At 46.3% G+C, this 17,784-nt stretch overlaps 1 protein-coding gene across 4 annotated transcripts in view; it reads left to right on the forward strand.

Annotated features, from left to right (window-relative positions):
- Positions 1-9,852: 9,852 nt before the first annotated feature.
- IQCA1 (IQ motif containing with AAA domain 1) overlaps positions 9,853-17,784 on the forward strand; it is a 157,975-nt gene continuing 150,043 nt past the window's right edge. For all 4 annotated transcript variants that reach the window (XM_046644268.1, XM_046644267.1, XM_046644269.1 and 1 more), the window contains exon 1: positions 9,853-10,091. In XM_046644268.1, coding sequence (XP_046500224.1) covers positions 10,081-10,091 — 11 coding nt within the window. In that variant the 5' untranslated portion in view covers positions 9,853-10,080. The remainder of the gene's footprint in view (positions 10,092-17,784) is intronic.

The following is a 17,784-nucleotide window of genomic DNA, read 5'->3' on the forward strand; positions in this document are numbered from 1 at the left end:
TTAAAAAAAAAAAAAAAAGGCTATTCAAATGGCCAGAGGCACATGAAAAGTTTCTCAGTATTATTACTTACCTATCAGGGAAACGCAGATTAAAACCACAATGAGGTAATAACAGCACAATTTCAAAGAAAAGAAAAGACAGAAAATACCAAGTGTTGGCAAGCATGCAGAGCAATAGAACTCTTAATGGGAAAATTGAAGAAAATATTGGGACAACACACTGGAATATTTTTGGAGCTCTGCTGAAGCTGAACACCCACATACTCTGTGATCCTGCATGTGTACTAAAGACATGTATGAGATTGATCACAGCAGCATTATTCATAGTAACTGACCGTCAACAGCAGGATGGATAAATAAACTGCAGTCTATTCATGCAGCGGAATACTACACAGCAGCGAAAACAAACTGCATCTGCACACAACTACATGGATGAATCTCATACTCATAAGTAGGTCAAAGCTAGACCTGAAAGGGTGCACATCGTCTGATTCCACTCACATAACATTTATATATAAGGTCTTCCTTTATAAGGGAAAAATGTTTGTTGTTAGGCAGGCAGTGGTTGCCTTGGGGAAGGAGTGACAGGATGAGATGAGCAAGGACACAGGGGAGCTTCTGCGACTCGACTGTGCTTCTGCGTCTTGATCTATGTGCTTATTATACAGGTGTTTGCACGTTGAGAAGATTCAGTGAACTGTATGCGTAAGAGTTGCACATTTCTCTGCACTTATATTTTAATAAAAAGTACTTAAAAAGTTGTAGCTATTATTAGTGTTATCTGCATTTCATGTGTTAAGACAGCTAAAAAGTCTGAAACCATTTTCTTAGCATAAAAAGCATGATGAGTACAGCTCCCCGAGGAATGCATGAGGCAGGCACATCCCAACATGGCTTTCATATTTAAGCTCCTCAGAGCATCAACAGGCGGGAAGATGCCTTGGGGAAGTCTGCCAGATGGCACCCTCCCGGGTGCTGTGAGGCCTCTGGTACCCTAGCCCGGAACAGGGCAATGGCATTTCTCAGGAGCAATGCACTTCCAGGGGGAAAGAATAAACAGGGAAGGACAAACAGACACAGCTGGAAGACAGATGCAGGACAAAGTGTGCATACAAAAATTCTTACTAGCCTTCCGCTTGACTTTTTAAAACCAAGATAATATTTCTCTGAAGTCTGGCAGTGTGCTATGGTCATCTAATAGATTAAGTAGATATTTTCTCTGCCATTAAGCTGCATCTTACTGATGTAACCAGGGCCACTGGCCATTCAGGTCTCTAAATAAGTCTCATGAATGTGTCACTTTTGTTTTATGAACAGCACAGCTGTGATTTGTGACTAGCTTTCTATCCGGGGTACCAAGAACCATTGTTTTAAGCATTGTGAAAAGAAAACAGCACAAGGGGAGGGGAGGGGTATGAGAGTCAGAGGGAAATAAGACAAAACAGAAATTGGACAGACACATGCTGGTTATTCAGACGTGTTATCAGATACAGGAGACATTCCTGTCGGAGGCAGGTTTAAGACTGAATTTATCAATGGCTGGTGGAAACTGTGTCCATTTTAAAAGACAGCAGGTGTTAAAACAATGAGAAGTGACCCCCTTTGCACCTGGGCTGCAAAAGCTGCCTGAATGTTTGCGAAAAAACAGGATAATAATAATTTTAAAAACATCCTGCCTCTGGCTAGTTCCTTTTTATTTTTTCTCACACTGGGCAGTTTTATTTATAGATAATAAAGGCAGCTGATAAGAAACACACACACACACACTCATTTCCCAGTGGAAGTGATGTTTGTTTGACGTAAAATAGCTTTGGTGTTTGTATAATCTGTTATCTTTGGAATTCTATCCAGAATGTAACGTCAGATTGCTCATATCCCCTTTAAATCAGTTTACTAGCATCTTCTCAACAAAAATCTATCCAATAAGACTCACTTCCAGTACAAAATATCCTTTGATGTATCGTTGTAACGGACTGGAGAGAAGCCAAGATTCACAACCGAAACTTTTTGCTATCGGGGAATGTGGATTTCAGCTGTTGGAAAAGTATAATTTTCATTGCTGTGGAGCCAATCTCTAGGCTATGAGTACTCCACTGAACAATTTCTACAGAGCAGATCTTTGACATCTGGGCTATCTCCCAAGATGATACTGTGACCCCTCAAATTAGGAAGACGTACTGCTAATTGAGATGTGGATTTTGAGCAGACACGTAGGCAACCCCAGTAGCTTCAGGGACGAGCTGCCACACGACAGCACGTGGCTTCTAGGTGGTGCCAAGTGCTCTACATACGTAATTCTCTTAATCCTTTAATAATCCCTTGAGGTAAGTGGAATCATCCTGATTACAAATTATAACGTGTCACAGACATGGGGGCTGGGTCAGGACTGTGAATGTTAGATCTCGGAGCACCGAAGATCTACCCACATTGACTTTAATAATTATGAATTAATGAAACGAATGCTTTATTCGTTCCCAGTTATGTATGCAAATGTAAGAAGCTTAGCATTTCCTCGATTTGCCTTTGTACAGACATCACATCAGACATAAAGGTGGCGTGTTACAGCAGAGAGTTTCATCTCTGACATTTTAAAACAATGCACCTCTTCTGTACAATGACATTTTCTACTTAGAAGCATAGAAAATGTTCCTGACATCTAAGTTTGGAGGAGAAGGCCTTCAAATTCGATTTGAACTTCACGTTTTTCGCTTTTATCTCTCCTGCCTTCGCTACCTGCAGTACTGCAGGCCCACGTGAGGAACGTGCTGGAACTGAATCAAAGTCCATTCCACTTCCTTTTCACTGTGCCTTGAAGTCCCATCAAACCACTGTGGGATCACAGCAGCCACTTCTCCAACTCCAGCTCTCAGACTCACGAGACAACCCACGCCGCAGCCTTGTCCCGGGCTGAGCAAACTCGTGTCAGGAGAACTCCCTCTCTTTACCACGCATTCAGCGAGACATGCGAGGAAAACCGCCCAACGACGCTCAAGCACTGAGCATTCAGCAAGACATCTCATAAACAAAGTCACCCAAATACTGAGTACGCAGGGTCATACTATCTGGTGTCCCGGCACATGGCAACTGAAAACCATTCAAGGGGTCATACCACACACTTTGAGTGATGCTATGGGGTGAGTGGCGGGCGTCGGGGGGGGATGTGTTCTCATTGTTTAGAGATGGACTGAGGTTCAGAAACGTTACCCAAGCTTCTTCAAGTCACACTGTTAGAAAATGGAAGAATTGGGATGGGTTGTCTGACAGTTCCTATTGTCCGCTATTCCACTCAGGAAATCTGTAATTGGGCCAAGGACGAAAGAGATGCAACACGACACGGCGTAGCTCCCTGCTGAGAGGCATACACAGGTGCTGGTCAATAAAGAGATGGATGTGCTATCTGTCTTCCGGGCGTATATCTGGGGTGTTGCAGAAAACTTGCCAACAGTTAACAAAACTGCGCTCTGCCGCTGACCCCATGTGATCTGTTAAAGACCAAATTCCATGTGACATCACGTTTGCCATTTAAACCATCTTAAGTGTATAATTCAGCGGCATTAACTACACTCACAAAGTTGTGCAACCGCCAGCACTATTTCCAAAAGTTTTCATCACCCTGAACAGAAACTCTGTACCGATTAAGCAATACGACTCCGTTCTCCCTTGCTCCCAGCCCCTGGTAAACTCTAATCTACTTTCTGTCTCTATGAATTTGCTTATTCTAGATATTTCATATTAAATGAAATCATACAATATTTGTCCTTTGGGGTCTGGCTTATTTCACTTCGTATAACATTTTCAGGTGTCATCCACGCTGTAGCATATATGTGAATTTCATTCTTTTTTAGGGCTGAATGTCATCCCATGTACTTAGCACATTTTGTTTATCCACACATCTGTACTTCTCATCTTTCGTGGTCTCCTTGCCTCATGATCACGTCAATTCTTCTGCTCAAATGGACCTCAATAGCTCTGGAGCAGCCCTACAGCTCAGTCCAAACTTCTCTGCCTGCCGTGAGCACAGGTACCGTGTGACCCCAGTGTATGACCCCAGATCTATTCCCAGATCAAACGGAAATATCCCCTATCGAATGAGTATATCCCCATACTTCTGCTTTGATGCCTTTGCTCAGGTTTATTCCTTTGCCTGGAAAGTTCTCCTTCTATTTCCTCAGGCCAAAGCCCCACGCACCCCTTACATAGTCAGCTCGGATCCCACCAGCTGAGTAACAGCATCTACTTTCCCAGCCATCTCTTCTAAACTCCCAGAGGACTTGGCACGGTGGCCCGTCACCACCTCAGACCTACAGCTCCTCCACGCGCCTCCTCGAAGGAGAGCTCATATCGCAGTCAGCTCTTCTGCTGCACGGTTTTGAGTACGGTGCTTTGTATAGAACAAGCATCCATAAAGATTTGCCCAGCTGACTTCATACATCTCCAGAGGGCTGGGAAGATGAATTTTCCCAAAGACGTGGCAGCTGGATTACGAGGTGGTGTAAAAACACATTGACATTTTAAATGAAATGATACACCAATTATTAGGACAAAACAGAGTAACTGTGGAAAAGATACTGACTGATTTAGAGGAAATTACTGGAAAGATGAGTCAGAATAACCATTTGGGCCTCAGATGTCTGGCAAAGCAAAGAGTATTGTTCCTAAACAAAACGAATTTAGGATTTTCATGCCAGAAGACAGATAACCTAAAACGGCTTAGGCATGGCAGGATGGGACTCTGGAATGGGACCGGGCAAGACAGAGAGAGATCAGGGAGGGTGGAGCAGAGCCCAGGGCCTCCCTGGAAGCAGGGGACTGCTCTGGGTCCTTCAGGAAGCTAACTCCTGGCAACGTTGCTGATATGTCAGTCCCCCGTCAGTGCAACCTGGCTGGGGGCTGTGAGCCTTCCCTGGGCAGAGTGCTGGGTCCAGCTGTGTTTGGTTCGTACAACTTGATCTTAGAGTAGAGGGTATTCCTGTCTTGTTATGCCTTAGCCTTGCTGTTACCAGGAAGGATGGGAGGGGGTTTGTTACTGAAGGAGGAGGGTGAGAAGGCTGGGTCCTTGAGTGAGGAGGTGGCCCTGCGAGCATTAAGTGGGGCCCCATTTTGATTGGTTCCTGGCTTGCACGCCACCTTGTGGTACGAAAAGGCTCTGCTCGCCATTGCCGCTTGAGTGGACGGAGGCGGAGGTCTAGACAGATGAGCTGCTTCGGGGCATTCACCTCTGGTGGGAGTGGTGGGACCCACGTCCCCAGGTCTGGCTGAATTATCGTGGCGCACTGAAAATAACTACAGCAGTTTCTGTGGAGAGGTTCTGAGTGACTGGTGACTCCTAAAAGAAAAGAAGGTCAGGTTCTGGTCTAGTGACCTTCATGTGGATGCAGGGCGGATCGTTAAAGTGATTTGTGAGTTCCTAGAAAAGGAAGCAGAGATAACGAGTGTTAGCATCTTGGCTTCTCTAAAAACAAGGCACAGCAGATGATCCTAATTTCAGCTGTCCATAGTTACTAGCCTAGTAGATAAGGATAATGCTCTAGATATAATAGGGCTGGATATTAGCGATGCCCTTGACAACATCCTTATCTCATGGAAGTGTTGAAGACAAGGAGAAATGTGAGCCAGATGACAGGGTGGCTGGGCAGGTTTATAGCTTGTCAACTGATGGTAAGTTGGACACATTTCTAGTGCTGTGCCATTGGGCTCCCTGGCTTTCTCATAGAGGACATTTCCATCAATGGGTTAGATATGAGGGAGGCCATGCAACTGGATGGGATGGTGAACACACTGAATGACAGAGATGGCTCAGAAGGAGAAATTGTAGAAAGAGTAAGAGGTTTGGTCTATTGCATACACCACGTGAATCCCCAATGTGATGTGGCTGTGCAACACCAGATGTAACGGGTGGGGACCCAAGGTAGGGCCCTGTTGCTACCTGATGGAACGCCTACCAGGCGCAGCTAGAAGGCATTGTGTCCTTGATTTATGTCTGAAGGACACTGAATGAGAACAGCATGACAGAGAGAATGACCGCAAGGGCACTGCAAATCTCGTGCGGAGGACCTTGAGGGTGCTTGCTTTGTAATCAATACTTGGGGGTGTGGGGGATACATGGGCTTAAATGTCTAAAAGACTGCTCCTGTTTAAGAGGACTGTTCTGTTTTCTTTGGAGCCTTGGGGTAAAAACAAACAATAATAGTGAAAGTCATCCGAAAGCAGAATGGACGCTCTAGAGGGGCCAGGCAGAGAAGAGATGCTGAAGAGAATGAGATGTCCCTAGGGCTTGATGCATCTGACAAGAGGTAGTTCAGACAACCTCCGAGGGCTCTTCCGGGCCTGTCGTTCCTCCAGGACACGTACCTGTGATCATGAAGGCAGAATTCTTTCATATCGGAGTCATCTTTTCCTATTGCACAACAGTGACCATTGAGCTTTGCATACAAGGAGCATCAGTGAAGATTTGCCCAAATGACTCCATATGTACGAAGAGGACTGAGAAGATGAATTTTCCCAGAAACTGGGCAGTCTGGTTGTGAAGCTGCATAAACTATTAAACACTGAAACAAAGTAACCTTTGCTGCTATATCTACATAATTAGGTGCAATCATTTTTTTAGTAAAGGATAAGCGGTTTGAGAACGACTGTTTTTAGTAACATTTGTCTCAAAGAAAACCAATTTTTTAATAAATATTAATTAAGGTAGGTGTGGCTACCAACAAAAAGATACTAGTTAGAGGTGTAGTCTTTGAGAAGAGATTGTCAGGTGGATTGAATAACAACTCCACCACCAACTGGACGACAGCCTTGGACATACAGTTGCTTAACTTTTCTGGGTCTCAGTTTCCACGTGGGTAATATAGGGATGAAAATATTACCTACCTCATGAAGTTAATGGGAAGATTTAACGAATGAATATTTGTCGGGTCCTAAACAGTCCCTGGCACAGCATAAATGGTCAATAAGTGTATCAACTGGCAAAGCCCATGGGATATCATCAGAGTACAGCTGTATTTGTTCTCCTGCTATGCGGAATTTGAGAGGCTGTTTCATTGTCTTCTTATGGGCTGGTCTTTTTAACATGACTTGTATCTTGTGATTGCTGAATTTCATCATCAAGTAATTTATTTTCTAGAAGAGCTCATAGGCTGTGTCTCACATTGACCACTGCCTCCACGACAACCCGTACTGCCTTCTCCCACGCTGGCAGAGTCCTGATTTGGTTCTTTTATTTATCCCACTCTTTCTCAAGGCAGGTAAATCCTGACTACTCTGAGATAACAACGGTGGTCACATTCCCTAGCTGGTCCTTTTTCCTATCTGGAGATGTTACAGAGTGAGGATGTAATCTCTAGAGCTGCTGCAGACATTTGATGACCTCGAGGAAAGTCATCCAACACCCTCAGGATGACAGCTCCAAAAGAGGGAAAGACCATCAAAGGCTGATGATGCCACAGAGCCCCTGAAACAGTCAGGTCCAAAGCTGCCTCACCTCTATTCTTGTTGTTAACGGAGATTATAAGTCCCTCTATTGTCTAAGCCAGTGGACCTTGGAGTTTTTTATTACTTGCATTTGAAAACATGCCAATTTATTCATGAGTGTTATATTTCCCAAGGGCTTTCATATTTGGGAATATTAACTTCAGTGAGTAGAAATACCTTGGGCCACATTTTTGCCCGAGAACTTTGTAAATATTGCCACCTTTTCATCTGACGTTGAAAGCTACCGTGAAGAAAACTGAGGCCAGTCAGCTTCCCCCACCACTCTCCTCCAGGTTCCATGACACATCCAGGATATCTTTGGTGTTGGCTGTTCTCGATCACGTTTTCCTGGAGGATAGAACTTTGGACCTGCAGGCTTACTTCCTTTATTTCACAAATGTTTCCTTACATCTTTGACAAAAATTAATATTGGAGGTCTCTTTTTCAGGAATACCAACTAACTTTTTTCTAATTGTTTAAATGTCTCAGTCTTTTTCCTTTATATTCACTGTAACTGATTCAGGCTTTTCCTCTAAGTCAGTAATTCAGATGAATGCTCCCAGTTTATTTCTTGGTTTTTCTAATTTAGTTTCTCTATGGGATCATTTCCTATTTTCACTTGGTTTCCTTAATTACATGATCTTCCTTTCCTTCTCATTATGTTATTTTAGATTCTCTCCCAGCTTTTAGTCTATTAATGTTCTTACTAACTTACTCTGTTACGGGGAACCTGTGTAAAGAATTTTCTTCTATCTGGTTATGTCTTCTTCCAGACTAGGTTCTTCACCTGTCTCACCCATGCTATAATTCTTTTTTTTTCCTTTTTTTTCCTTCCACTTTTATTGAAGTCCTGGACTTGCATAGTGGACATGCTGCTTCTCTCTTATTAATATTTAACATGGTTTGCTCTTTGCAAATCATCTACTTGTTCCAATGTAATGTGGGCAAGTTCTCCTTGATTCCTTCTCACTGTATCGGACCGAGATTGAGGGATGGGAGATGGTGTTTTTATCTACTTTTCTATAGCCTGTAGACACACTGAGGATAAGGACTGGTCCACTTGCGAGGTCCGGGCTCTGTCTTCTCTTCTGAGATTTTGGTAAACTCCCACCCTTGTTAGGAATGTACCCCATTCCTGTGACAAAATGCCCTTCGACTTTGAATCTTTGCCTCAACTCAGTGCAAGGCCCTAGAAAACAGCAAGTCCTAGCGATTTTCCCGGCTCTGGTCAGGTCCTGTGGGTGGTGGGGATTGGTTTCCACTCATGATGGTTTTCTCTCACCTGGACTTCCCCAGCTGGCTTGCTTACTCTACTCACCCTTTCATCTCACTTCTTAGATTCGTGTCTTCTTCGTACCAAAAAGTATTAGCAAGAATTCTCCGTATTTTGTCTGCTTGAGTTCTTTCCCCAGTAGGGTTTTTTGGGAGTGTGGATGAGATTAGCTGTCATTCTCCACTGCAGGCTGCTATTTCATTGGGTACAGTTTCTGAAGTTTATGGCACAAAGTTGTATCTTTTGTTCGGTTGCTTTTTTTTTTTTTTTTTTTTGCTGGTCTTGACTATTCTTTTGTTCATCTCATTACTAATCGCGGGAGAGAGGTTCTGTGATCCAGATTCACTCTGTCATTTTTATACAGACGCCCTCTCCATGCCCTTTCGACTGCATTAGTTCTGAATATGTTCCTCTAGGAACTACAGATTATAAAATTTGCAAAAAAAAAAAAAAAAAATCTGAACAGTTACTACACATGAAGAAAGAAGAACAACGAGAACAAACACTCATAGGGACTCGCCAACAGCTAATAGCCATGTAGCAGTTTACATTTACAACACACCAGAGACTTATTTCATTTTCATTAAGCCCCAGAAGGGCAGCGTCTGCATCTGTCTTGTACCTCCAGAAGCAAAGCCTGCGCCTGGCCCAGAGTAAATGCCCAGGAAGGTTTTCGAACGAACCAGTGACTGTTACCCCGCTTTACAGACGGGAAGACTGAGGCTACAATCATTCAGGACCTGGTCCAAGGCTACATAGCTAGATGTAGATGAAATGGGGCAAACGGAAGAGGGGGAAGACAGCCTGGAGGACGACGAGCCCGCCGGTGGGACCTGGGGCCGGCCCGGAGAAAGCTGGCCGGAGAGTCTTCCGGAAACTGGCGCTGCACCTGGCTGCTTGGAGGCGGCGGCTTCCACCAGAGCATCCACCCGCCCGCCTTGGCGTCGGGCACGGTTGCCATGGAAACAGCAGGCGGCGGCGCAGGCGCATAGAGGGCAGGGGGCGGGGACCGCGCCGGGCCGGAGCGGAACTGCATTGCGCAGGCGTAGCGTCTCGGTTGCTAGGTGCCGCCTTGCGTCCCGCTAAGTGGCCGCGGTCAGGTTCCGGAGCCTCGGGATCGCGACGGGAACCGAATCCCCGCCTCTGTGCTTGCAGCCCCGTGGCTGTCACCTGTCCCTGCCCGAAGTGAGAGGATATCCCCGGTTCCCGTCTCTCCCTGCAGAAGGACCTCCCCCTGAGCGCCTCAGGTGGTGTCCTGACCCCTGCAACCCGCCGCCCTTTGGAGGGGAGCAGAAGAGTTTCCCTGCGGGCGAGGGAAAGAGGGAAAGAAGCCAGCCATGTCGAACGCGTAAGTGATGGGCTGCGGGGCCATAGCCATGGAGGGCCTTCTCCAAACCAAAACATGGCTTGCTCTGCTTCTTTGCTTTTTTCTTTTCTTTTCTTGTCGCCCTCTCCCCTCTTTCTTTTTACATTTGGCAAATACTCAGGATGGTGTATCACCTTCTTGTGGACAAGGAATGCCATACACTTATATCTTCCTCCCCTCCTTGCACGACCCCCTGTCCCCATGACGATGAGCTCCTCCGGGCCCATTGCTTACGCCCGCCAAGCCCTGTTGGTGTATTTTTGAGGAAGCAGTCTCTCCAGTGGGTCCCGTACGTTGCCTGTTAATCTTTCAGTGTGATATATGGGTCACTTTGTGAAAACACTCAGGTCCCGATATTAAGTCGAGAAAGATCTTGAGGAAGCTTTATTGTACCTTTGCTTTTCACCAGGGAACACCAGTCAGGGGGTGGTGGCGCTGGAAAGGCTGTTCTCCCAGCCCTGTCCGCAGCCCTTGCTCAGCAGTCAGTGCCTGGGGTCTTCATAATAATCGTTTCAAACATGGAGTAGAGTGCTGATTCTGTGGGTGCTGTTCTAAGTACTTGAAATATAATACCTCTTTTAATCTTCACAATACCCCTATAGTGTAGGAGCTGTTAATATGATTATTTCTATTTTACAGATGAGAAAACTTAGGCACAGAGAGGTTAAGTAGTTCATATATAGCAAGTAGATGGTGCCACCCCAGGCTTCGTGGCTCCAGCCCACACTGCTGCTCTTACTAACCCTGTTTTCTAGGGGAGGAAATAAGAGCAGAGGCTAAGGGCTTGTGAGGTTTTGCGGGTGGGGCAATCAGGGGTTCAGTGTTGGGCGGGTTGGGTTTGAAGTGCCTGTGGGACATCAAGTGGAGATCGATCCGGTAGGCAGGTGAATATTCAAGTCTTGTTCAGGAGAGAGGTCTATGTATGAAACAGACACCTGCTAACTGTTGGCCTGTGGATGGTCATTATGGGTCATGGAGTCAGTGTAGGCAGAGAGAGAAGGGGCCCAAGGACTCAGCCGTGGGTCCTCCAGCGTAAGAGACGGGGGAGGAGAGGAGAAGCCAGCAAAGGGACTAAAGGCATGGTCAGTGAGGAGGAAGCAAGGTTGTGGTGCCCCGGAGCCCGGTGAAAAAAAAAAATAATGTTTCCCGGAGGAGGGAGTAACACTCTGTCGAGGGACACTGAGACAAGTCAGAGGAGGACTGAGAACTGACCGTGGACTTAGCAATGTGGAGTCCAGTGGTGACCCGACCTTCAGCGGAGTGATGGACTAGAAAGGTTGACTAGGGTGTGTGGAGGAAAGAATAGGAGAGAAATTGTAGACAGTGGGCATAGCTGACTTTTTAAAGGAGTTGTGTTGTAAGCTAGTAGCTGGGGAAGTGGGGTCCGGAGACAGATTGTTTTTAAGATAGGAAAACAGTAGCATTTTTGTTTACTGAAGAGAATGGCCGGGCCAGTGGGAAAGGAGACAGGATGATGGGGAGGAAAGGGTGAAGTGGAGTGATGTCCTTGCTGGTGCGGGCACGGGCCCCAGCAGACAGCTCGAGGTATCGGTATCGGTGTCAGAGAGAGGAGTTCCGGCTGTTTATTACAGCAACAGTGAGAAGGCAGCGCTGATAAGGATGTTGGTAACGATGCTATTTGGTGGGTAGATGTCCTGGTGGGACCTGGAAAGATGATACAGATGGTAGACGACAGCGACACTGAGGGGCAGTGGGCGATAACATCTGATGAAACGAGGTTCAAAGCTAGGGAGTGTCGGGGGGAGCGGGGAAGAATGGTCTGGAAGTGGCAGTGAGCAGCAGGGAGGCCCTGTGACCCCGCTCCACACCAGTGGTCGGAAAAGTCTGGCAGAAAGGGAGCAGGGCTGCGGGGGAAGCTGTGTCCTTAAGGGACAGCCTGGCCTCCCTTAGAGCAAGAAGGTCAAAGGAATATTCTGGAAGGAGGATGACCAACTAGATAATATTGGAAGAATGTGAAGGTTTCTTATGGATAAAATAACTTAGGGAGGACTCCCGGTTTTGCGTATTTAGATTTTCCATCCCAGTACATGGTGTGTCTCAACATTCAGGTCTTTCCCTACCCCCGACCCCCGTCCTAGGAAACCCTGCCAAGCTCTAGAAATAACATCTGGTCTTTATCAACTGTCGTATTCACCCTCAAGCCTCCTGACTTCACTATCTGTAACATTTCTAGGTCATAGGCTCAAGTCTGAAATCAATCATGCACTTTAAAAAAATCCAAAGGAGGCTCCTGGATAAAATCCTGCCCTCTCTTTACAAGGCACATTTAACATTTCGAGAACACTTCCCATCTGTCATCCGCCCCCCTGCCACAGTAATGCTTTGGGGTGTCCAGGGAGGCGTCAGGATCCAAATTTGCCATTTGAGGAAGCGAAGGTGCCAAGGTTAAGTGACCTGCCTGAGACCAACTTCCTCAGGAGGCAGGTTCAGATTTTAAACTTACAGCACTTTGAGCTGTAGAAACCACCTTGCCGTAGCCGGGAGAAATGAACACACACGTCCACACAAAAACTCGTACAGGAATGCTCCTAGCAGCATCTTTCACCATAGCCAGAGATGGCAACACCTCACGTGTCTGTCAGCTGATGAATGGCCAAACCAATGTGGTGTATACGTACAATGGAGTATTACTCAGCAATGCAAAGAATTGAGTACTGATTCGTGCTACGCCCCAGATGAACTCGGAAGACATTATGCTGAGTGAAAGGAGCCAGGCCCAAAGGGCTACCTGTTATATAATACCACTATGTAAAATGTCCAGAATAGGCAAATAAATAGAGACAGAAATTAGATCAGTGGTTGCCAGGGGCTGGGGGGAGGGGAAATAATGGCAAATAGGGAGTGATGCTAATGGGATGGGGTTTCTTTCTGGAGTGGTGAGAAGGTTCTGAAATTAGATAAAGGTGATGATTGCACAACTCTGTGAATATACTAAAAACTGCTGATTTTTACGCTTTAAAAGAGTGAACTTGGGGCCAGCCCTGTGACTGAGTGGTTAAAGTTCAGCACACTCCACTTCCGCACCCCGGGTTCACAGGTTCAGATCCTAGGCATGGACAGACTCCACTCATCAGCCATGCTGTGGTGGCATCCCACATATAAAACAGAGGAAGACTGGCACAGATGTTAACTCAGAGCTAATCTTCCTCACCAAAAAAAGGTGAACTTAGGGTATGTGAATTATATCTCAATGACGCTCTTATTAAAAAATCATCTGGCCACATCCCTTGTCTCATGTTATCTTCATGCACGCTGAGAAGGATGCTGAGATCCCAGGGCCTCAAGGCAGAGTAGGGCTCAAGCCAGACCTGGGCTTCGAGGGAAAGGGGACCTCCCCAGGCTGGCCGAGGCACAGTGGCCAGGGCCCTGGAAGTCCAGGGAGTGGTGGGGTTGTGGCCCATGGACACACATGGCAGGGCGTCAGGGCAGCAAGGAAACACAAGCACTGAAGCCAAAGTCCATCTCCAGGGACAAGAGTCATGATGTGGGGGTTGCTGGCCTCACACAGCTACTCAGTATTTCCCCATCGGCCAACAGCCTCTGCCTGGTCTCTCCAACGAGGGTCACTGGAAAGACAGCAGGTCAGGAAGAAAGAGGCCACAGCCCACATGGCAGGACTTGGATGGCTCAAGCCACCAGGATGGTCCTCAGCCAGAAGTCCCAGTGCAGGGTCAGCTCCACCATGGCCTTGGCGGGCTTCCTGCTTCTCCACGCCTGGATGGAAGCCCATGAGTGCACTGCACGGGGGCAACAAGGTTTCCCCCACCCCGGGGTCTGCCCCAAAGCAGAGTCTAGGCATTCTTAACTGCTAGGTGTGCTCCATCCATTAATTTTTCTTCTCTGCTGGAAGCCGCCCCTACCCAGTATCCATTGCTCTCGATGGGTGTGGGCCTCACCCCACAGGCACCCCAGGGAGGCAGCCTCCGTGGGGCGTACTGCAACCTTAATGCTTCCTGGTGAGTTAAACGCTTTGAAGTCTGAAAAGATGCCCTTTCTCATTTATTATCGACCCCGCCCTCACATTTAGAAATTATGACTAGATTTCTTTATAGAGTTTCCAGTATTTTATTACTAAATTGTTGGTAATATTAAATCTGCACGTCAGTCTCTGGAGTCTGCCTTCTTTACATCCTGTCTCTCCAGACAGAAGCAGACTGTGGCTTCTGCCTCCTCAGTCCTCTGCAGCTAGCATTCTAGAATATTCTTCAGCTAGATCCTGTGTGGCCCCCGGCATCATGTTGATTCTTGAATGTTGAATGTTCTTTATCAGTACTGTGGATGGGGTTTCTTTTGTTACTTTTTCCTCTGCATTTAGTTTTTGTGGGTTTTATCTATGTCTTGTAACTTTGCTGAACTAATCCCTTTTATATTAATTGATATTTATTTTACATTTATAACAAATATAATTTATAATATATTTATATTAATCCCTTCTGTAGCTGCTTCATCCCTTTGTACTCCTATTTTTTAGGGTATATTTCCAGTGTTTCTCTACTGAAAATTTTTTTTTTTTAATTTGGCGAGGAAGACTGGCCCTGAGCTAACATCTGTGCCCATCTTCCTCTACTTTTATGTGGGATGCCGCACGGCATGGCTTGATGAGCAGTGCTAGGTCCACACCCAAGATCCAAACGGCAAACCTTGGGCCGCGCAAGTGGAGCGTGCAAACTTAACCACTATAACACCAGGCTGGCCCCACCAACTTGAAAATATTTGGGGTCTCTGGTTTTTGGCATTTTGAAGAGCTCGTCATCGTCTATTCTTTGGGGTATGAAGACAGTATTCTTAATCAGGCATGTGCCATAAGTTAAAATTTACTGAGTATCTTCTTGGCGTCTGTGAAAATAACATACGGCTCTCACTGTTCTGTCACTGTATTTAGCTCGGCTTTCTTTTCTGCTGAAGTCTCGAAAATTCCCGTGTTGACCTCTCCTTGGTCAGAAGGAACAATTCCTTTGATCTGGTGCCGTGTTCTGTTTGCTAAGTGGAATTTCCCATCTGAGTTCTAAACAGAATTGGCCTGTAATTTTCTTCTGTAATATTGTCCTGACAGGTTTAGGCCACAAACCCTATTTAGTCCACAAAAACCAACAGAGTGGCTTTTCCGTTTTATGGGAACATTTGTTGAGCCCGTTGGGATGGGCAGCCTGTGTCACCCATCAGGTGAGCGGAGGCCTTGGGGTCCACTGCCCCCATCAGAGGCTGTGGTACGCCGAGAACACTCTCACCTTCTCTGTGCCCTTCACCGTCTCGTATTCTCCAGGCAGGTATTTGAGAAACCCCTGTTTATTGTCAGGCACAGCCCGTCAGTTCCCCCGGTCGTTTGTGCTTCCTCCTTCCCTCTCCCGCGGGCTTGTCTTTGTGAGGCATGGCCCACAGACTCGCCAGCACGCTCCGAGATGCTCTGACCGGGCAGACGATGCTGCCTGTCTTGTTATTGCTCTTTTATGGGGTTGTTCCTGGTAAATAGCATTGTTTATAGGCATTTATTAGGCACGGAGTGAAATGCCCTGTGCTAAATGGAACTGTAACTTTCTAATAAGCATCTCTCGTATAATAAAGTTGTCTACCACAGTGCTCGCTCACTAGCAATATTCTGAAAATATTGCTAAGTTTGGAGAACGCTGGTGCTTGAAGCCAATGGGTGGAGTGCCAGAGGCCATTCAGTATCCAAACTCACTGGGGTGCTGAAGCGGAAAGAAAAAGTTTATTTTTTAACTATAAATCTTCACTTTTCTTGTAGTGTCCATCACATCTTTGCCACATGGCTTGTCATCCCTTATTTGCTTTCACCCTGATGAACAGGAGGCGGTAAGGTGGAGTGGTTCAGACCAGGAACTCTGGAGCCAGGCTGCATGGCTGCAGATCCTGCATTCAGATGGCACAACTCTGTGCCTCAGTTTCTTCACCTGCAAACTGGAGTAATAATAATGCCGACTCAGAGGGTTGTTGAGGAGTACCTGAACTAATATATGTAGAGTACTTAGAACAGCCACAATGACTGACACTATGTAACTTTGAGCTGTTACCATCATCTAAATCTGAATCTAAAAGACTTTTCACATCAAGAGAAGGTTTTAAGTTTTGGCCAGGAAGATGAAAATCTCCCATCTCTGCTCCAAGCACGTAAAAATGGTAGATAAAAGATATTTTTTAAGAATTTTTAAAATTTATTTAATTTTTTTTTTTTTTTTTTTTTTTTTTGCTGAGGAAGATGCACCCTGAGCTAACATCTGTCACCAATCCTCCTCTTTTTGCTTAAGGAAGACTCACCCTGAGCTAACATCTGTTGCAAATCTTCCTCGATTTTTTGTATGTGGGCCACTGCCACAACACGGCCACCTGGCCACCGACCAGCGCTATAGGTTGGAACCGGGGAACAGAACTCAGGCTGCAGAAGTGGAGTGCACGAAACTTAATCACTAGGCCACTGGGGCTGGCCCATTTTTTTTTTCAAATTTTATTTTTAAAAATGTTTTAATTTTTCTTTTAAATTTATACTAATTTGTGATATATTCATATTATATATTATATTTAATAGTATATATTAAATTATAAAACAAAACTATTTTAAATTGAACAATTAAAAACTTGGCTTTTTTAATCCAAGCTGGAAATCTCTGGACCGAGAGCAGAGTGGAAACCCACAGCAGTGAGCAGGCCACTGACAGCTGCTCTGGGATTTCAGCCAGGAGGGCTGGAGTGGGGACCCCTGTGTGAGTCCAGGGCAGGACTGCCCTTCCCAGCGGGGACAAGGGCAGAGGGAGCATGCCCACTGCCCGCTCTGGGTTGTAGGGAGAAACCAGCTTCTGAGCTGGACAGTGAGCCCCCGAATGGCAAGATCCTCAGAATATACAAAGAACCCCCACAATTTAATAGAAAAACAAGCCAGTGTAAAAAGAGGCCAAACCAAATGGATAATATGAAATGGATATTTAAATGGATAAAATGGATAATGGTTTATCCATTAACTAAATGGATAAACAATTTAAAGAAGAGAACTTGCAAACGCCCGATATGCAGGTGGAAATATATTCAGTCTTGTTAGCAATGAAGTGAATGGACATTAAGACGATGAGGTTCTATTTGTCACCGGTCATCGTTGCAAAAGTTCCGGTGGTGTATTTCGTGGCGGCGGTGGTGGCGGTGGGCCTTTAATGTGGGGGAGAGGCAGAGCTGGCGGTACCGTTTAATGATGGTTCTGAGCTCAGAATCACACAGATCTGGATCCAGACTCTGGCCTCGCCACTTCGGAGCGAGCCGTCTCCTCCCACCCCGCTCAGTGGGAGGCAGGGGAGCGCCCTTTCGTGGGATGTGGCGAGGAGGACACGTAGCACACAACGTGGCCAGAGTTTCAGTAAGTGATGTTCCCCCACATCTTACTCACAGGAAAGAAAGAGCGCAGCGTGTCTGAGGAATGGCAGAGAGTGGGACCAGAGCAGAGTGCCTGGGACCAGGGGGGTGCCTGGGAATGTAGGGGGGCGAGTCCCAGTTACACAAGGTGGAGTGCGCTCCATATTTATCTCCATTCCGCCTGAATCGCCTCCCAAAGGGCAATGAAGGATTTAAAAGGCGAGAGAACATTTGAGCATTTGATAGGTGACATCGGGAAGATGGAGGAGGCGGGGGGGGGGGGGGGGGGGGGGGGGGGGGG

This window comes from Equus quagga, chromosome 17 (genome assembly GCF_021613505.1).
Source record: "Equus quagga isolate Etosha38 chromosome 17, UCLA_HA_Equagga_1.0, whole genome shotgun sequence".
Taxonomy (NCBI): domain Eukaryota; kingdom Metazoa; phylum Chordata; class Mammalia; order Perissodactyla; family Equidae; genus Equus; species Equus quagga.